A 13,603-nucleotide genomic window follows, 5' to 3' on the forward strand; every position below is an offset into this window, starting at 1 on the left:
AAACGGAGCCCACGGCCCAGGAAGAAGTGGGACAGCTTCTGGGGCTCCAGGACAGGCGCAGCCCCTTCTACCGCGAGGGCTAATGGTTTTGCTCCCTGCAAACTGGGGAAGCGACTGAGCCAGGGAGGGGGCGGGACCACACCGCTGTTTCCAAAAATACTTTAATATTGGGTCCTCTTTTGGGTCGTGTGCGGAGCGGTGACCGCATGTAAGGCTGGAGAGTGGGTGCCCCGCCCCCTTTCGAGGCTGCGCGGGTGGTGGTGGGCGGGCGCCACGTGCACATGCCCCATGCTGTTGATGGTCCGGGGGTCGTTTCAGCTGCTGGTCCGGCCGTTGATCAGGACCGCGGCCCGCAGTGCCGTCTTGACGGCCGTCTCCACCCAGCCGTGCGGGTAGGCCGTGTGCTCGCCGGCGAAGTAGATGCGGCCGTAGGGGACCGCCCAGTCGTACTCCTGACCCTCATCCTTGTCGGTTCGCCAGAGCATCGGGGGCTGCACCACGAAGCCGCCCTGGCTGTGCGGGTCCTCCGCCCAGCGCTTGACGATGCCCCTGCCGTCCCAGAGCCGGTACACGATGGGCCCGTGAAGCGCAGCCACGTCGTCGAGCGCCAAGCGCAGGGTTTCGGCCAGGCTCAGGCCAGCGAACGTGGCAGCCGCGTCCGACCACGTGTACGAGGCGAGCAGCAGCGCGCCCTCGCCAGGCGGCGGATAGAATATCATGCGCGACGGTCGGTCGGTGCTCGAGTGGCCGCCTTCGATGTGCTCGTCGTGCCAGAAGGGCCGGCGGAAGCTCAGGAACACCTTGGTGGCCGGCATGTAATGCAGCGCGCGCACCGCCTCCTGCCGCTTGCGCGTCAGCGGCGGCGTGAAGGTGATGCGCTGCAGCGCGGGCCCGCTCACCGTCAGCAGCACCACGTCGGCCGTCAAGGACTTCAGATTCCGGGCCCGGCGCGAGGGCTCGATGTGCACGCTCACCTCGTGCGTCCCCTGCTTAATCGCCACGACGGGCGCGTGCAGCAGCACAGGCCCCGACAGCGAGCTCAGCAGCGCGCGCGGCAACAGGTCCCATCCGCCCGCGATGCGGCTGTACCTGCGGCGGGGCGGGTGCGTGACGGGCTCTCGGGCCCTGCATCTCCGCAGCGGCCTCTCCCCAGACACTCCCCCCTCCCTCCCCGCTCCAGTTCTCACTTGCCGGTTGCCTCTAATCCCACCCTTTCATCTACCCGCCCGAGGCCCGGGAGCAGAGCGGTGTGACCCGGGAACCCCGCCTCGTGCCCTCAGGGCCACGCCACTCTCCAGGTACCTTTCATCCCCTGGAGGAACCGGGATGCGGGGGCGAGTGTGGCGGGACCCAGCGCGCCTCTCTCCGCCCCCTGGGTCCATGCCCTCATCTCTACAGACCAAGCCCACCCCGCCAGCCCCGCCCACTCCGTACTCGCCCCATCGGCCCCCCGCGTCTGTCCAGCCCGCCGCCTCACCGGAGCTGGTCGCTGAGGCAGCTGTGAGCCCGCAGGGCCTCGGCGAAGCTGAGATAGAAGAAACCGTCCTCGGCCATCACGTCTCCCAGGAGCCGAACGGCAGGCTGGCTCAGGTTCCCCTCCCCGAGGAGGTATTCCTGGGGAATGGCGTGGCCCAGGTCAGGGCCCAGGCAGGCTGCACCTGCCGGCTCCGTACCCCCTCCCACGGGGCCGCTCCCCGCGGAGCCTCTTACTTAGTTCAGTGACACGACCCTGCTTAGTGCGGTTCCCTGGACCTCAGCGATACGCCCCCCCCCCACTTTGTGACAGATGAGGGAAACCGAAGCCCAAAGAGGGGCGTGTCCAGCCCCGTCAGGCAGGGAGGAGGTGTCAGGCCTGGGGTCCCGGTTTCCTGCCTTCTGACCCCCCGCCCAAGGCCCCATGGGCACCCTCCTTGTCGTCGTTTCTCAGACAGCGACACCGAGGCCCTCACTCACCAGGAGCGTGTGCCTTTCAAACTTCATCATTGCCTTTCTGCAGCCCAGTGTCCGGAGATCTTTGATGGCCTGTGGAGGGACAAGCAGTGGCGCTGAGCTGTGGGGACAGGACCGGGGAGGCCCCACCTGGGGTCCAAACCTGGCTTCTCTTCCTGCTCCTGCCCGTGGCCGGCCATTTACCTCTCTTGTTCAAGCTGCCAGGATGTCGCCTGTGCTTGGCCCTCAGCCTTGCCCTCCACTGCAACTATGTCACCGCCCTGGGAAGTCCTCCTGAGTCGTTCCTACCCCTCATTCCCCGGGCGTTCGGTCCACCCGGACAATGTCACACTCATCCTGGCTGGGTGTTATTTTGCCTGCCTCTGTCCCAGCCTGTGAGCTCCATGCGCTGTGTCCTTGTGGACAGTAATTATTTGTCTCAGTCAGCACTGTGTCCTTATGGACGGTAATTATCTGTCGCCTGGATCGTTGTGGGCGCAGACGGAAGTGGAGTCCCTTCTGCCACCCACCCATCAGCCCTGGCAGGGCATGACTGCTCACGGGGGTTTGTTCACGGCGCCTCCCCTGCCCACAGCCTTCTGTGGCTCCCCAGTGCCTGGAGCCGCAGATTTCCAGCCCTCAGCCTGCCGTTCAAGGCCCCTGCCAGCCCCTCGGTCACCATCTCTTAGGGCAGCTTCAGGTCTACAGCACAGTGTCCAGTGCCCAGACCACCCTCGGGTCTCCCCCACCTCCACACCCCTGCACTTGCTCACCCCCCTCATCTTTGCCAGGCACCCAACTGGTCATCCTTCACCGCTTTGTTCAAGCCTCATCCCCTCCCGGAAGCCTCGCTGCCCTCTGTTTTCAGCCCTCTCCTTTGTCCACCTGGCTTCTCTCTTGTGGCCGGGGAACTCCCCAAAGGAGGTGTCCCTTCACTCACTCACTCACTCACGCTTCCCCTCACATTTCCCTAGGCTCCTTAAACTGGGCACTGCCAGGGCACAGAAATGACCTGGACTAAGTGCCCACCCTTGTCCACGAGAGGAGATGGACAATTAGGAGCTCCCATAGGAGGCTTAGGCTGGCTCCTCCCTGAGGGCATCAGGGAAGGCTGCCTGGAGGAGGGGACACTGGAGCTGGTTCTTGAGGGATGAAAAGGGTTCCCTGGGTGGGAAAAGGAAAAGGCCTTCCAGGCAGGGTCAGTAGCATGGGTGTGGGACGGCAGACAAGCATAGTGCACACGAAGGAGCACAGAGCCGAAGGTGTTTGGGCCACCGTGAGAGTTTGGGGAGGGCAAGAAAAACTTCTTGGAGAGAAGATGGGGCTAAAGGAGTGGGAGAGACCAGATTGCTCAGGGCTTCAAACTGAGGCTGAGGTGCTAGGGAGCACAGGGGGCTGTGAGCAGGGTGGGCCAGGGTGAGGATGCAGGGAGCGGTCCAGGCCTGAGCTGGGGCTGGAGCTGGGGGGACAGAGAGGTAGGAACAGTGTGAGACAGTTGAGGGCAGGACGGGTGGAGCTGGGGCCTGACAGGGAAGGCAGGAAGCGAGGATGGCCCCTGGAGTTCTGCTTCGTGACCGGGGGTGGTGATGATGGCACTGTTGTGAGATGGGGAACCCAGCAATCTGAGTGGGTTCAGGGAAGCTGCCGCCGAGCTCTGTGGGAGCTGGAGGGTCCTGGGGGATGGCCAGGGGGAGACAGACATAGGTCTGGGTCTCAGGAGATGGACTTGGAAAACATAAGCCCACAGATCATAGTTTAAACCAAAGGTGTAGAGGGACTTCCCTGGCGGTCCAGTGGTTAAGACTCTGAGCTCCCAATGCAGGGGGCATGGATTCAATCCCTAGTCGGGGAACTAAGATCCCACATCCCACGGGCTGAATGACGCCGCCTAAAAAAACCCAAAACAAACCAACAAAAAAACCCACACGTGTAGAAAGGTGAGGTTGTCCCGGCCAGTGTGTGAGTGAGAAGGGGATGGGAGATGCGGATCAGCAGGGCTTATGGGGGAACTAAAGATGGAAGAGCCAGTGATGGGAAACCAGAAGGAATGGGAAAAGGAAAGCTAGGCCAGGAGGAGGAAAGGGCATGGGACACCACAGCGTGGAGGACAGGGGCAGGGGGACAGGGCTGCAGGGCTTGCGGATGCACCTACCCTGTTGAGAGCCATCTGGTAGATTTCTTCGGGCGAGTGGCCCTTCTCCTTGGGATGCAGCTTGTAGCCCAGCTTCTCAGGCATCTTCTCCACCACGTAGTTCCGCAGCTTCACCTCATTCACCTCCGTCCACGTGTTCTTGTCGTACTGGGTGAATTTGGTCAGATTGAGTCCCAGGAGCTTGCAGAGCTCATGGAGGATCCTGAGGGAGTGGGAGCCGCTGGTGAGGGTCGGGCGGGGGAAGTGGGGGCCCCTCTCCCCAGTGGGGCTTGGAGAAGGGAAGGGGGTGGGTGGGGCAGCTGGGGACGGGGCTTGGGGCTGGGCATGAGGCTGGAGCTGGGCTAGACTGGGGGTCGTCAGTGCCAGAGACGGGAATGAAAGGGGAACAAGGCTGGAAGGCTGAGGGCGCAGCACTTCAGGACTGGGTTTGGAGGGGGAAGTCGCTTTCACTGGGGATCAAGTAGGAATGGGGACAGAGCTGTGTTGGATGGGGGTGGGAGCTGGGGATGGGCAAAGGACCAGGGTCGGGGAAGATAGAGCTGGGGGTCTGGAAGGGCTGGACGCAATGGCCTGAGCACTTCAGGGGTTCAGTGGTGGGGCTGGAGCGGGAGGCCTGGAAGTGTCAGGAAAAGGACAGAGCTGGAGGCTGGGTCTAGGCCTGACTTGACTGGGGCGCCAGGTTTGGGGTCAGAGTTGAGGTTCGTGCTGGCACTGGAGCAGTGATTGAGTTGGTAATCTGGTTGAGACTGGGCTCAGAGGTAGGGGCTGGGGTGGTCCCGCGCCTGCCTGGCTCCCAGGTCAGGCCCCACCTGTGCGAGCTGGGCATGCGCATGGCTCCCAGCTCCCCAATCCAGCCGGTCTTCCAGTCCCGGTAGGTGAAGATTCGGCCCCCAATCCTGTTGTCTGCCTCCAGGATGGTGACCTGAGGGACGATGGGCAGCAAGCAGGTGCTTTAGCTCCTCCCACTGACTCCCCATCTCCACCCTGTCGCAGCCCCCCCGCCGTGCACCTACCCAACCTTCCATCCCCACAGCAGCACAGATGGAGATGAAAGAAGGATCTTTTTTATGGGGAGGTGGGAGGGGCTGGTGGGAGAACAGAAAGTCATAGTGAACATGTACAATGTGACAATTTCCAGACTGCAGCAGGAAGGCCGCTGGCCAGATTTCAGAGGGACTTCCCAGCTCAGGGAGTGGGGAGATTTCTTGTGCGTACTGAAGCCACTGGCCTGGCCCATACTCATTCTTGGATTTCAGTGAGAGGGACAGTGGTTAGACTTCAGGGGGCACTTCCCCTTGTGTGGAGTTTCCATCTCCACCAACACAAATTGCCCCCAGGAAGTTGGAGGAGGTTTCAAGGGACTTTCCTCCAGGATGAGAGTGGGGCAGGGAAAGTCAAAGCCCCCTCAGCACAGACACATGTTCCCTCTGGGCTTCATGTTAGAGCAGAGGGTTCCAGGCCTCGCTCCCCAGACCACAAGGAAAGCATAGCTCCCTCTCTCCGCCTCCCAACACCCCCACCCCTCAACAGGGACGTGGCCAGGCCCCTCTACCCAGGACTCCCAGCCGCAGCAGGAAAGACTCAAGGTAGACAGCAAGCAGCACTTCTCACCTTGTGTCCAGCATCGCTGAGCACCTTGGCGGCCAACAACCCAGCCATGCCCGCACCAACCACAGTCACCCTCTGGGGTTTCGAGGTCCGATTGAGGCCCAAGGTCAGGACTCCGAGCAGCTGCTCATAGTCGGGGTCCCGCATGCATTTCTCGAAGGGGTCGTCGCTCTGGGCAGTTTGCCAGTCCAGGGAGGCCGCCAGGCTGAGGAGGACGGGGACCAGGGCGAGGAGGCGCCAGGCTGGGGGGAAGAAGGACAGGGTCAGCGGGTATGTGGGGAGAGAAAAGCGGGCTCCGCCCCCTCCCCTGCCTACTTACCCAAGGAGTCCATGTCTCTCTGGGGGAGACGTTGTCTGGGTTGGAGGGGAAGCAGGGCCACTGTGACAGGAGCCTGTGTGCCCCCGAGCCTGGCCCGCTGTGGGCTGCCCCGCGCCCCCCTCAGCCCTCCCCACTATGGCCCTGGTCTCTCTAGACGTGTGTGTCCCCTGATCCCGGGCTAGCCAGCTCCTGGTCTCTGCTCACCTGTCTGCCCTCCTCTCCTGTCTCTCCTCTCTGTCCCCCCTTTCTCTCACCTCCTCTGGGTCTCCCTGTTTCTCCCTTATCTGCCCTGCTCAGCCCTGTCTCCCCATCTGTTTCCATGGGGCCCGGTCTCTCTGCAGCCTCCTCGCTACCTCGGCCTCCAAAGGCAGCAGCACCTCCTCTCTCCCCTGTCCACTCCGCCTGTCTGCCGAGTCCCCCCTCTCGGTCCTTAAACTGAGCCGAGCCCCGCCCTCCCCTCCCTTCCGGGAAATTGAGCTGTGGGAAATGAAACTCCTTTCCCGGGCGGCGGGTCAGATGCTCAGAGTCTAGTTGAGGCTAGAGGGGGCGCGGCGGAGGGGGAAGGGGTCGGGAGGAAGCAGATCAGTCTGGCCTGCCCGAGCCCTTGGTCCCCCCGATGTGATCGCAGGGCCCCTGTGTCTGTCCTCTCCTCTGCCCTCTCTGCCTCTTTCATTCTCAGAGCAGGGGGAGAGGCGGCCTCTCGCCTTGGGGCTGCGTGTGCCCTGCGACAGCCTCTGAGTCCTTCTCTGTGTCAGCCGTCCCTGTGCTCTCTCTGGAGGGCCCTCGCTGGCCCCCACCACATGGCCGCTCTGAGCTCAGTGAAACGGGCACAGCAGGGGACTCGCAGGCAGCAGCTCATGGTCGGTGGCACGAGCTCTGGGCCAGCCTGCCTGGGTCCTGAGTCTGGCACCTGCCAGCGGGGGACTTGGAGCAGGCCTTCCCCTCTCTTTGGCGCTGGTATCATCTGTCAAGGGGGGGCCGCTCCTGTGCTGGAGGGAGTAGGCAGTGAATCCAGGTCGGGGCCCTGGGAACAGCAGCCGGGTCAGTACTAGAAGCTGCTTCTTAGGAAATGCCAGCTGCTGCCGCCGCGGGGGTGCTGGAGGGATTCAGTGAAGGCCCCCTGGACCCCAGCCCTGCACAAGGAGCCCGTCCCCGCTGCGCTGAGAACCACTGTGACGCTCGGCTCAAGCTAGGGCTTTGGCGGGGGGCACCTCGGAGAAACTGTCCAGTGCTTCTGTCTCTCTCCCTGGCTTTGGCCATCCCCACCCACTGTCCGTGGGCCCTTTTCTCCTCAGGGGCGAGGGGCAGGCAGTGAGAACAGGGTGACCCGGCTCCAAGGAGCCACTGCGTGGCTCATGGCTTCGGGGCTTTAGCCAAGGGGACACATCGTGGGTCCCTTGAAGGGGGTGGGGAGAGGCAATCTTGGGGATTTTTCTTGAGGTCGGAGGAGAGAGCACCAGGCGAGTGGTGAGGTGGAAAGCCAGCAGGCGGCAGGTCCTCTGCAGCAACCAGTTGGGAAAATCCAAACAGTAAATCAAAGAGGGATGTGGTTTGATGGAGGTACGGGGCTGGAGCGGGTGCATACCAGTGAGTCAGAAAACATCTGATGCGGGTGGGAAGGCGGTGGCCAAGAAGGAAACAAAATCAGTGAGCTGGACACTGAGAGAAAGTACGAGAGTCGGCAAAAACCAGCAGCGAGAGGGTTGCCGCTCTCTGAGGTGGCCTGTGCTCAGAGCTCTGCCCTGGGTAGAGGAGGAATCTGAGGCTCAGAGGTGGCCAGGGGCCGGGCAGGGGCGGACCCCAGGACTTGCACAGGCCTCAGAGCTGGCAGGCCTTCTCATCGCAGACCCCGCCTGCTTCATTCACAATGACGTGGAGGGTTGGCGTGCCAGAACTTACACACCGTGTGAGGGAGGGGGAACCTGGCCCGCGGTGGGGTAGGCACTTGCCCTGGGTCCCACAGTGGGAAACAGCAGAACTGGGAGTCCACCTGATCCCAGGTCCCTACCCCCACACCGTCCCCTTCCCGGAGGCCCCTCTGCTCTATGGCCTCACGGCAATGTCCCACACAGAGAAAGGGAGCAGCAAGAACATGGAAGCAGAAAGGGATGGAGCCAGCAGAGCCAAGGGGCTCCCAGAGCATGTCTGGGCAAGGGGTGCGGGTCCGCAGAGCATCTGGGGGGGCCCTCCCGGGGTCCCTGGGTTGACCCCATGGTCTCTCCTGCACAGGGTCTCTGTTCACAGTCCCCCCGGCTCCGGGCACACCCCCAGTTCAACCTCTGGACTCTATGGAAGGCGTGTAGCCTTACCCCAGAGACCCCATGCAAGGAGTCAGGCGGGGAGGCGAGCAGGACTCACGGAGGCTACGAGGGCAAGGCCTGCTCGGTCTGCTTGATGCTGATAAAGTGACGGTGGGTCCTGCTGAGTACTGCATGCCCGACACGCTACACGTTCTACTTCATTGACTCCAGTGACAACTCTGACAGGGTGGGTTGAGCTGTCCCCATTTTACAGTGGAGAAAACGGGGGCCCAGATCAGGCACCAGCTAAGAAGGGGCAGAACCTGTGTTTGATCCCAGCAGCGCGGCTCCAGGATGGCTACCACTTGGTTAGCTCGGGCTCGTGGACCGGGGATGGGGCCTGGGCAGGGGCTCTCCGTCTCGGTGCTATGCAGTTGGGACCATTTTTGTGAGGAAGGTCCTGTGCATTGTAGGATGTTGAGTAGCATCACTGGCCTCTACCCACTAGATGCCAGTAGCACTTGCCCCTCAAGGCTTAACAGCTACAAATGTCTCTAGACATCGCCAACCGTTGCCAGGGGAAGGGGAGGCAGAATCGCCCTGGCTGAGAAGCACTGGGCTAGGGTTCGGTTGATGTTGGTGGAACACCCAACATCAGATATGGCCAGATATGGTCCACGGTACAGTTGGCAGGAAAAGAAATGCTGGAAGGCCATACACCGAAGGTTGTTTTGGGGTCAAGAGATTATGAGTAATTTGGGGGTTGCTTTGGTAGAAATAACTGGATCTTCCAGACTCATTCCTGATAAAATCAGAGATTGGTGTTAGGGCTGAATTTAGGGTATTAGGGTATGAATTAGGGTCATGAGAAAGAGTGGTTTGGATTAGGTTAGGTTTCCTAAGCTTGTGAGTAGGAGAAATAGAACACACAGCGAGAACTGAGGGTGGGGGCAGATGGTGGGAAAGACCTGGGGCTTTTTCAACCCTTTCAGGTAAAAATTGCCTCTAGGGAGAAAACCCTACCTTATTTGGCTGGCTTCTAGAACCACAGTGACAGTTCTAATGGGGTTAGGTCACATCCGAAGCAGCCAGAGACCTGGCCCTGCTCCCCGCCCCCCGGGGGGCCTCTGTGGCCCCTCAGGGCAGCTACTAGTGATGGTGGCCACAGAGATGGGCAACGGACAGGGCTAGTGCCTTATATATATTCTTCCCTCTGAGTCAGTCCAAAGACCCTGAGTGGTCAGTATTAAAACTTTCACCGAGTCTCAGAGGAGGGCAGGGCCTACCCAGAGGATGCCAAGGGCCCCAGGCAGAAGTCGGGGGTCCAGACCTGGATGGGGAGGAGTACAGAGGGCAGAGGACAGACCTACTTGAGGCCCTGATCTCTGGCCTGACCCCTAGACAGGGGCCCCCTTCCCTCAGAGCCCCCTTGCCCCTCCTTCCCCAGTTTCCAGAACCCCAGGGCTCTGATGGGGGCACTCACTGCATGGCTGGCTCTGGCGGGCTCTCTCAGCGCCCATGGCCTTTCTGGTTAGCCCGGGATAGAAGTCATCGTTGGCCGTGTGCGAAACCAGGCTGAGTGGTGCTGGCTCTGTCCCGATTCCCTTGTTAGACCAGAGATGCCAGGGTCCTGGTGTGGGGTCAGAGCAGTTGGGAGGCTGTGGAGTGCAGATGCCCCCTTCTCGGAAGTTTTTTATTACGGAAAATTTCAAACATATATAAAAACAGACTAGGATGATGAAGCTAGGTGCATTCATCGCCTCATAGCCTATCGTGTTTCATTTACACTTTCTCCCTCCCCCACTGATTATTTTACAGCAAACTCCAGACATATTATCATTTTTGTAGGTGAATACTTCAGGATGTTTCTGTAAGACAGAAGTTGGCAAACTTTTTCTATAAACATTTGAGGCTTTTGGGGCCACGTGGTCTCCACCTCGCCTACTCAACTGTCTTCCCAGCAGTCACAGCATGTAAATGGATGGGTGTGGCTGTGTTCCAATAGAACTTTACTTACAAAAACAGGAAGTGGGGTCACAGTTTGCCAACCTCTGCGCTAAAAGAACAGAACTTGGTGGGAGGGATAAATTGGGAGCTTGCGATTGGCATATATACACTGCATATATATAAAATGGATAACTAATAGGGACCTACTGTACGGCACAGGGAACTCTACTCAGTACTCTGTAATGACATATATGTGAATAGAATCTAAAAGAGTGGATTTATGTATAACTGATTCACTTTGCTACACTCCAATAAAAATTAATTAAAAAAAGATAAGAACTTATTTGCTTTTTCAAAAATAAAACTCCAATACCATTATCACATTTAAAAATGATATTAAATCAATGCTTACACTTCCCTGATTATCTCAAAACGTGTTTTTTTTTCCTTTGGGCCACGCCATGCGGCATGCAGGATCTTAGTTCCCCGACCAGGGATCGAACCTGTGTCCCCTGCACTGGGAGCGCGTAGTCTCAACCACTGGACCACCAGGGAAGTCCCATCACAACTTTTTTTTAACAGTTGGTTTGAATCAACATTCACAGAGCCCACACTGCATCTAAGTGATACTGAGTATCTTTGTCAGGAAGTGTCACTTTCAGTTCAGTGGATTTGGGGGTCTATGTTCTTAGAACCCAGGGGTGGGGGTCTGATGTGGCCCCATGGCCCCAGGCTAGGCCTGAGCCTAGCAGAGCAGCACACCTGGGCTCTGCCTCGGGGAAATCTCAGCAGGTCATGGGGTTGAACCAGGATGGTGTCTGGAGGTGAGGTGTGGGCAGTGCCCAGGTGGGTCTCTGGAGTGTGAAGTGACCAGTGCCAAGGTGTGTGAGGGCTGTGGGACAGGCCCAGGGGCGGCTCAGGACAGTTAGGTCTAGCTGGGGGTTGGCTGGTGTCCACAAGCAGACCTGACTTCTGAGGGTGAGGGATTTTGGTCCTGGAAGTTCTGCAGAGAGCTGCTGGTCTGAGGGCAGACTTTTAAAGCACCAAGGCAATTTTGAGGTCGATTGAAAACCTTGGGAGCAGTGGTGTGCTGGAGCTGGCTGACACCTATTCACGAGAGCTGACCATTTAATTTTCGGATCTCTTTTTTGGTTTTGCTTTGCGAGCCATTATTAAAAAATTGAAATATTTACAATTAATTTTATTAAAAACAAAGATAATACTCAAAATTCATCTCTTAATTATCTGATTACCTTTTACTATTACGTATATACTCTCGAGGTGAATTAGTTGCATCTATACAGTGTGTGTCAATTTCCCAAATTAGTGTTTGGTGACTTCACCTTGGTGGCTTGAAATCAGCCACTGTGGGAGAATTTACACCATGGGAATGGGCATACGCTATCAGAGGGCTGACTACCAGCACACCACTGCTTGAGACTCATTTGTTTCAACTTCCCTTTGGAGATCAAGGCTGCTCGACCTCTGGAAATCTCTGGTTGTTTCAAACATCTGACTCTTTGATGCCCACCTGTGCCAGATGAGGCAGGGGCATCATCCTGGGGAAAGGGCCAGGCCATAATGGAGGCAGTTGTTTGAGGGTGTCTTGGAGATGAAAAGCGAGCTGTAACCATAAACCCACAGTTGCCACTCTTACCCCTAAACAGGGAGAAGAAATGCCGTGACAGCTTACTGAGGGAGAGATTCACCTTTAAAAGCCTCTGACTCCGAATTTAGTCACCACGCTTGTCTTCATGTTAATTAATGAAGAGGAACTTAAGGAGAGGCCATTTGTCTGGACTGACAAGGCATGCATCTGTTTTCTTCCTAGAAAGGGAAACTGCAATTACAATGAAGCCAGCATCCACGGGGTGGTACCCAGTCAGCTGCTGACCCTGTTGCAATCTTGGGAATGCCCCTGGCTCCCCAAGGAAGACGCTGGAGACATTCCCCCCATGGTGCCCCCACTCCAGCACGGCTGTTGTGTTGATTTATTATAATCGCTTTTGTTCTTCAAAGTGGGGTGCCCAAGATCCCTTGGGTTGTGGGAGGAAAATATTAGAACTTCAATTTGTTTTTATTAAAAAAAAAATACAGGGCTTCCCTGGTGGCACAGTGGTTGAGAGTCTGCCTGCCGATGCAGGAGACACGGGTTCGTGCCCCGGTCCGGGAAGATCCCACATGCCGTGGAGCGGCTGGGCCCGTGAGCCACAGCCGCTGAGCCTGCAAGTCCGTAGCCTGTGCTCCGCAACGGGAGAGGCCACAACAGTGAGGGGCCCGCGTACCGAAAAAAAAAAAAAAAGTGTCACTAAAAAAATTACAACTATAAGGAAGCAATTAAGCTCCACTAATGTTTAATATGCAAAGTAATAGGTATATGCATTGGAAATGCAAGCTCAAGGAATTTTTTTTTCTTATCGAGATTGTGTAGCCCCTGCCAGTGACCTCATGCGCAGAGAATTATCGTTCCATTTTTGAAACCCCAATGCTAGATCAGGATCTGGTAGGTAGCAGGTGCTCCAAAGATGGATGCTGAATGAATACATGTAGGTAAAACACTACTTCCTACTTTCTAAGGGGACTCAAGGCCTCCCCATCTCTCCTCACCTCAGGTGAGGGAGTCAGATACAGGTCCCGGATGAAGTCATGGCTCACAGATGGCACAAAGGGCCACTGTTGCAGGGGCCGGAGCCTTCGGAGAGAAGCAACTGGGGTTGCCGGGTTCTCCCTCCTCTAGCTCGTTCCCCTCCCTCTTCCATGGCTTCTGCTTGGATGGTTCTTAGAAGCCCAAGATGGCCTGAGGAAATGACTCATGATCATGACTTTGGGAAACTGGCCCATACATGTCCAGTGCCCTTGGGCCCTCCTTAGCCAAAACACGGCTTAGTGTGGCACAGGCTGAGGGAGGCTGGAGGGCAGGCTTCCAATGCCCTGCACCAGGAGCAAGATCTGAGTGGTCGGCATCACTAGCGCCTACAGGGGCCAGGGTCAGGGGGAGAACGTCAGGCCAGTATCTGGAAATCACCCGATACAAAGCTGCAGCCCAGCTTTACCTGTTGCCCACTGTTGAAGCACAACTAGAACCCTCCGGCCAGCCCCAGGTAACAGGGAGAGGAATGCTGCTGATGACACGCCTTGGGGATGGTGACAGATGACTGGATATTTACATGTACTGGAAGATATGACCCAGCTATAACGGGTTTCCCCTCTGGCTCCTCTCCTGCCATCAGCACCAGAGGAACCCACGTTGCGAACACGTGTATGTGTGTATGTACGTGTATGCACGCCTCGGCAGTGCATTTAGGTTTGCTTGCTTCTGAGTTTCAGACAAATGGCATCCCACTTGATCTGGAACCTGCTCTTTTCCCAGCCTTCTTCTAAGTTATCCACATTAACAGCAGCTTTTTT

At 57.8% G+C, this 13,603-nt stretch overlaps 1 protein-coding gene across 1 annotated transcript; it reads right to left on the bottom strand.

Moving 5' to 3' along the window:
• Positions 1-145: 145 nt before the first annotated feature.
• Positions 146-11,983, bottom strand: IL4I1 (interleukin 4 induced 1). Its single transcript, XM_081216824.1, has 8 exons — positions 11,905-11,983; positions 9,732-9,878; positions 5,693-5,931; positions 4,891-5,003; positions 4,082-4,283; positions 1,954-2,022; positions 1,478-1,614; positions 146-1,089 (listed from the first exon to the last, which is right to left on the bottom strand). Exons 2-8 carry the CDS (start codon positions 9,766-9,768, stop codon positions 315-317), a joined length of 1,572 nt encoding a protein of 523 aa, XP_081072950.1. The 5' UTR covers positions 9,769-9,878; positions 11,905-11,983; the 3' UTR covers positions 146-314.
• Between the last annotated feature and the right edge of the window lie 1,620 nt (positions 11,984-13,603).

Source organism: Mesoplodon bidens, assembly GCF_964165515.1.
Source record: "Mesoplodon bidens genome assembly, chromosome: 18".
NCBI classification, from domain to species: domain Eukaryota; kingdom Metazoa; phylum Chordata; class Mammalia; order Artiodactyla; family Ziphiidae; genus Mesoplodon; species Mesoplodon bidens.

Coding starts and splice junctions, on each gene's coding strand:
- IL4I1 (XM_081216824.1), bottom strand. CDS start 9,768: ATGGGCGCTGAGAGAGCCCGCCAGAGCCAGCCATGCA. Junction 4,284..4,890: donor CGCATGCCCAGCTCGCACAG/GTGGGGCCTGAC, acceptor CCACTCCCTCAG/GATCCTCCATGAGCTCTGCA. Junction 2,023..4,081: donor ACCAGATGGCTCTCAACAGG/GTAGGTGCATCC, acceptor GTCCCTCCACAG/GCCATCAAAGATCTCCGGAC.